The sequence below is a fragment of the Echeneis naucrates genome, chromosome 24, assembly GCF_900963305.1.
Source record: "Echeneis naucrates chromosome 24, fEcheNa1.1, whole genome shotgun sequence".
NCBI lineage: Eukaryota > Metazoa > Chordata > Actinopteri > Carangiformes > Echeneidae > Echeneis > Echeneis naucrates.
The window spans coordinates 7,039,074-7,045,511 of record NC_042534.1 but is presented as its reverse complement, the minus strand read 5'-3'; the positions used below and the strand labels follow the sequence as shown (position 1 = coordinate 7,045,511).

Sequence of the window (6,438 nt, the reverse complement as noted above, 5' to 3'; positions counted from 1 at the left end):
TATCTCTGCATCTTTTAAAGAGGTTCCCCACAGTTACTCCCAGCCATTCAGTTATAATAATAGTAAATGTAAAGGTGTTGAGTAAAAATGCATTGCTAGGACAGCAGATGATGACGATACACTAGATAGTTCAACTCTGATCAGCTGAGAACAGATTTCCTGTGTAGTATGCAACTATCAACACCACATCATGTATTGCTTTGAAAACAAATTTCAATTTAATAAGCCCAAACCCCAGCAAGTTTGTCTTAGTTAAATACAAATGAAGTATAAAACATTCATTGGTTATTTTGTACATATAAACATTTTAAGCATTTGGTCAAGAACAATTGCATTTAGCATATGTATATGCGCAACACTGACAGAAAAAGGTCTAAAATCACGAATGAAAATACCCTAAGATGGAACTATAAATGGCTTACTTGCAAACAGAGCAGCTCTATGACCAGCGTACAGTCACAATCTTAGTTAAGTTCATGAAAACCACTTAGAGACTCAGAGCAAATTAATGTTTTTGTGTTTCTCTTTTGTAAGCAAAACTTAAAAAACACCCACAACTGTGGACAAGAAATCCCTTTGCACTTGAGGGTTAGTATCTGGTTGACCACCTCAATAACTGAGTTAAATTTGAGCTCTTGTACTGGCAATACATGTGTTTAAGTTGTCAAGCTTGACTTGAATGAAAGATTTTCTTAGCAAAATGCATCCTGATCTCTAAACCAGAGTAATTCAGCACAGCACCAGAAAATTGTGTAGGAGGCAAAAAACCTGCGACCCAATTAGAGAAAAAAAGCCTCTCTGAAAAATGCAGCATTGAGTATGTAGAATGAGTGTTTTGTCAATCTCTGTGCAACATTCACATCCACGTACTTACATAACCAGGACATAAATCAGCATTTTAGAGGCATATTATCTGTGGGTTCTGTTTCAAATACCCAAAACAAAAACAGAACATTTTAAACAGAGGCACAGAACACTGAATTGGCTGAAGTAGGTCACTTCAGAGGCGGTCTTGTGAAATACGTGGAAATTTTCTTCATGGCTTGAGGTGAGTGGATAGTCTGTTAAAAAAAAAAAAAGACAAAAAAGGACAGCTGCATCAGTCATCTTAATAGCTCATAAAGAAATAGGTATGTAAACAAACTCATCTCCAAAACTGTATGTTTGCATTGTAAAGTAGTTTTTGATTTAGTTGTTCATTGTGGGTTTATCTACTGTTAAATAAGTGAAATAATTCACTGTCCATTGAAGAAAAAGTTCCTCTTAAAGCCTCTCTAAAAGTTCTGTCATTCCAGTCTCCATCTAAGAGTTGTGTGAATGATCAGTTTATATTGATGAGAGTGACGCTTCAGGAGAAAGCTTGGATATTAATATTACATTAAGTGAAAAACCATACAAGTTGTTGTAAACAAAAAGTTGTGGAATTACCGGTGAAACTGGCAGCTTGCTTTCTTGCTTCTTAGAAGAACTGGGACTTCTAGATATGTTCGGGCTTCTCTGACCTTTCTTCATCTTTTGGCCCATCATAGACAACCAGTCCGTTCGTCTGGGGGAGTAATTCTCCTTGCCACTCTGTCTAGATGAGGCTTCCTTGTCATCTGTATGACAGTCTGTTTGCACCCAGCTTTCCTGAGCGGGGCAACAGATTCCAGACAGCGCCCGGCTTCTCTTAGCTACAGGGTAAAGTTCAGTAACACAGTCACATTGTTCTGCATCCTTACAGCCTGCAGAAGTGCCTCCATCGGTCTCCAGCCTGCGCTTGGCCCGCCGCTCAGTGGGAGAGGTGCTGCTTGCCGGGCTCTGGGGACACGGGGTAAGCACCCTGCTGAGAGAAGGACTGGCCTGACTGGGAGAGGCATGGCTCGGAGACAGCCACTGTTTAATTGAAGTTGGTGTTTTCTGGCGAATAGCAGCTGCATTGGCATCCCGAGACTGGACAGGTGAAGTGGTGCTGGAGGGCAGAGGTAAGGCTGCCCCGCTCGGAGCACAGACAGCAAGCTGGGGTGAGGCCAGGCCTGCAACACTCTCTGTCCTCTGGGTCTTGGCAGGGGTTGTCTCAGCTCTGACTGAAGTCCCTTGACAAAGAAGAAGCCACTCTTAGTCTGTGACATCACAAGTGCTTTCATCCACATATTTTGTATTCAATGGTATAAAAACTGTGATTCATGAAGAAGCCCTTTCATAATTCATGTTCTGAAAAAAGAAGTTGGCAAGTCCTTCAAGCTTAAATAAGTACAGCAAAAAAGACAACAGGTATATCTGACTAATGGGTGGATAAGCGGTAGGAAGGCGGTTGAAATGCTTACTTGTGGGGGATTTAGGACGTGCCCAGCCAACAAGGTTGGCTTCTCCCACTGCAGACTGTGCTCCATCTACTTCCCGCTGAAGCCTCCAGATCCGTACTGTGTGGTCATCAGAACAGGAGGCAATCTACCAACAGAGAAATGGGGATTACACAGAACCTATATCCAGCTTCCTGGCCTAATAAAACCACTCAGCTTTACAACAGAGAAGCATAAAAACCCCTACATCATTTTTGGATTTTGCACAAAGATAACAGGATGGAAGCCATGATACTAACAAAGCTTGCTCTGAATTGTTAAAGCCCATAGACTGGAAAAAAAAAAAAACGTAATGTTTTCTATCTTACCTTAGTAAAATCTGTTGGGCACCATGCAACACATGTGACTTCTTGACTGTGGCCTTCAAGCACCATAGGAGGATGTTGAGGATCATTAATCTTAAAAAAAAAAACAAAAAAACAATACACATTTCATTACCCAAACATATTGCAAACATAAACAAAAAGTTTCCCAAAAAAAAAAAAAAAAAAAAAAAACCCCAAACAAAACTAACTTTACCTTCCAAATATATGTGTGATTGTCACTGGAGCCACTGGCCAAGAACTGGTCATCTGGGCTGATAGTGGACTTCACATAAAATGAGGAGTTCTGGTGGCCACTGAAAACTGCCACTATGGAAGAAAAACAAGGCTGAGCATTAACCCTCACGCAATGAGAGCAAAAATAAAGAGCCAAAAAGTAGATTTAGCCGAAGAAACCTTCCTACAAGTTCAACGAAAGTGATCCCACACAACAACAACTTTAAAAGATCAGCACAAAATGTCCCTGCATCTCTACATTTCCTGTGCAGTGAACAGGATCCTGCTTTTCATGGTGGTCAAACCAAAGGACATTATTGTGCAGCCCCATCTAGTGATATACAATGGTAATAAATTTGTGACAAACAGGAAATTATTCATTTTTGCAGTTATACAACATGCCTAGTATGACAGAAGCCCTCATTTACCTGGAGTTGTTCTTATTCCACTGATGTTGAACATGTAAATATTATCATCAGTGCAGTTACACACGACATTGGATCTCGTGGAGTCCAGAGTAAGCCCAGAATAACCTGCAAGATATGTAAAACAACACTCGCTCATTTTTCATGATTTGCATCAACTTCCCGCAAATGTGAAGATCAGCATAGCAGAGAACTAACCCAGTCGCATCCGCATGCAGGACCCCGGGTATGGGTACATCTGCAGTGCAACGGGATCTTGAAGGTGTGCAGTGTAGTTCTTTCTCAGATCCCACATCTTGATTACTCTGGTTAGGAAGAAAGAGATAGAAAAATCCACATATCAATCAAAAAAGGGTTAGGGGTTGACTCATGAGTCATTTCATGATAACTTGATGATGTTAAAAGTGGTTTCTTACCCATCCACGGCACCAGAGGAGATGAGGGTGTGCTGATCCCGGAACAAAACCACTGTGACACTTTGCTGTGTGTCCTGCAAAAAGACAAAATAAAATAAATAAAAGTAAGTGCTTCGTGATCGGCATTATTCTCCGTTTCACTTTATATTACTAAGCAGGGTAAGATAGGAAGGAAAGCTCACCACGCTGGGAGCCATGCCACGCATGTGATTGCGTCTCTTCCTTGTTTTAGAGAGGGGGTTCGTCTCTGCTTTATTGTGAGCGCCACTGATCTGTTTCACTTGTTTGTAAAAACCATCTAAAGAGGACATAATACAATCAAACACTGAGTAACCACTATCTTTCTGTTATTGCCCCATGAAGTCTATCATCTGCTATCATTTTACTAAAAATGGTAAAAATCTAATCAATACCTTTTTTGCTGCATCTGGTGTCCCAGACCATAATATTTCCATCCCTGGCTCCAGTACAGAACACAGCTGTTGAATACAGGACAAAGAAAGCCTCATTATATGCATCTTATTTTAGATTTATTGATCCTAACCTGATAGTATTTTTGAATGCAATAGCAGGTGGAAGCAGACCTAAAAACTGTAATAAGTAATAGCTCCAGCATCCTGTTCCAATATGCTGTATTATGTATCCAGTTTACATCACCAATGTTTTCCAGTGAATTTTAGGAGAAAATATATGTGAGGTAACAGATGTGTGTACCTTTCTCTTGGGGTGCAAATGCAACAGATTTGAGGCTGCAGAGGTGGCCCTTGAAGCTGCCTAACACGTCTCCTGACTTCACGTCCCATAACCTGGCCATCTGATCACCTGAAGCAGTCACCTGCGGAAGAGGCCAAAAAGATTACAATGTGTATTATGTGCAGCAAAGAAAGAAAACACACACACAGACACACACGTATACAAATTGATGAACAGCAATGAATCGCAACCACTGGCAGACTTGATTAAAGACATCCTAACAAAAGCACAAAATGTCATTAAATTAAGCAAACAAATGCATTTAAAGAGCGTAATTTTTAAAATGCTAGTCCCTTCATGGTATTCTCAGACAAGATTAATTTGTACTTACCAGCTGAGGCTCTCCTGGTACCCAGGCAATATCAAAGACAGCATTCTCATGAGCCAACCATTCTGCAAAGTTCACACATCATGAGCCACTGATATTTCCTGATGATGGACAGGTAAGTTCTGAACAAAGTAGTTCCTACACAAACCTTTAAGAAGAGGGTTTACTCGACTCTCCGTGTTGTAGATCCTAACAATGCCTTCTTCATTAGCTGCTGCAAGAACATTCTGCAGATCTCCGGCTGAAGAGAGATGAAGGCACATGACAGTTAGTTGAATGGACAACGGCAGCAACCAACTCTGACATGCTTCATCTGAAGATACAATGTAGGTGGTTGTTACCAGAGGAAAAGGCTAATCCAAACGGTGGGACCGTGTCACCAAGGTTCCCAAAGGAGATGTGCTCATCATGTCGAACACACTGGTAGCCCTGCAGCATGGAGCTCAGGGGCCAAGGATTTGCAGGAGTGGCTGCACAGAAAAATTGTATTTAGTCCAATTCAGTACTTTAAAGATATAACTCAACTTAAATATTTCGGTCTGATGAAATCAACCAACAATGAAAGGATATAAAATGCATGATTTTGGAAACTGTGATTGTGATATTGGTCACTTCAACTGGATGGTCCCCTTTTCAGACAGGTTTCTCTCCATACCACCACAATGCTTCTTTTCTTGGTTTGCGGGCCCCCATTTTGCTGTTATAACTAAAATGCAGCCCCTTTAATTTAGAAATTGCTTTGGCCATATTGAAATTGGGATGATATTTGAACTACAATTTCAACCCTTTGGCCATATTGTGCCATTGCACATATCAGGTTACTGACTCTAAAACACCAGAGTTACCGAAGACCAGCTAATTTTTGTTAATATTAATTCTATAATAAGCTGTAGCAATATGATCAAAACATCAGACCCGTTGATAGGACATAGAAGAAATGAGATCCTTGTTGTCTGTCCCCAAAAAAAGACCTAAAGAGGTACTGCTAAAACTTACATTTAAACGATCAATGAAACCTTTTTAAACATCTCTTAAGTTTTTAGATGGTAATCGAGCAGGCTTTGGAATGTTAATCCAATTTTCTGCTAATGCATTCACGTCCACGCTATTTCAGGGGTGATTGTTGTAAATGCAAACACAATATAAGGATCGTCGTTTCGTATCTGTTAACTTAGCCTTTTAGCTGTGGAGGAAGCACAATAACCCACAGTGATATCTCCACACACACAAATACACACAAACACACACACTGGTTGGCTCACCATTCTGCCTCCGTCTGCCCACTCCTCTGTCTACAATGGACCGGAAAAGCATCCCTACACTCCGGCAGAAGGCGATCTATGATTATTTCTATAAATCCTAAACAATTAGCTGCTGATCTTCTGTTTTTTACGTGGTACTGCTCCCGATCGTGTTTCCCGCGAACAGATCGTATGAGCACAGAGAACGAATTCCCCGCTAAACCTGCGTCGCGCATTCCCATTGGTTGAAATCTACTTCCGGTAGAGCGGGCGCATCCACATCCGCTTTTATCTGTTCAGCCAAAATAACTCCCCAACAACCCCAGAATAAAACACTGCCAATCTCCCACAGATCTACAAGCATTGATTTGAGTGAACCATAAAACAGATGGTC

The 6,438-nt window shown here is 41.0% G+C and overlaps 1 protein-coding gene across 1 annotated transcript; it reads right to left on the bottom strand.

The window, feature by feature from the left end:
• Window positions 1–205: 205 nt before the first annotated feature.
• Window positions 206–6,117, bottom strand: dtl (denticleless E3 ubiquitin protein ligase adapter). The gene is made up of 15 exons (XM_029496704.1): window positions 6,066–6,117; window positions 5,145–5,273; window positions 4,952–5,044; window positions 4,807–4,868; window positions 4,437–4,557; window positions 4,136–4,201; window positions 3,905–4,020; window positions 3,723–3,796; window positions 3,505–3,611; window positions 3,310–3,414; window positions 2,862–2,974; window positions 2,651–2,740; window positions 2,307–2,430; window positions 1,429–2,075; window positions 206–1,061 (listed from the first exon to the last, which is right to left on the bottom strand). The coding sequence occupies exons 1-15, from the start codon at window positions 6,115–6,117 to the stop codon at window positions 996–998; spliced, it is 1,965 nt and encodes a 654-aa protein (XP_029352564.1). The 3' UTR covers window positions 206–995.
• Between the last annotated feature and the right edge of the window lie 321 nt (window positions 6,118–6,438).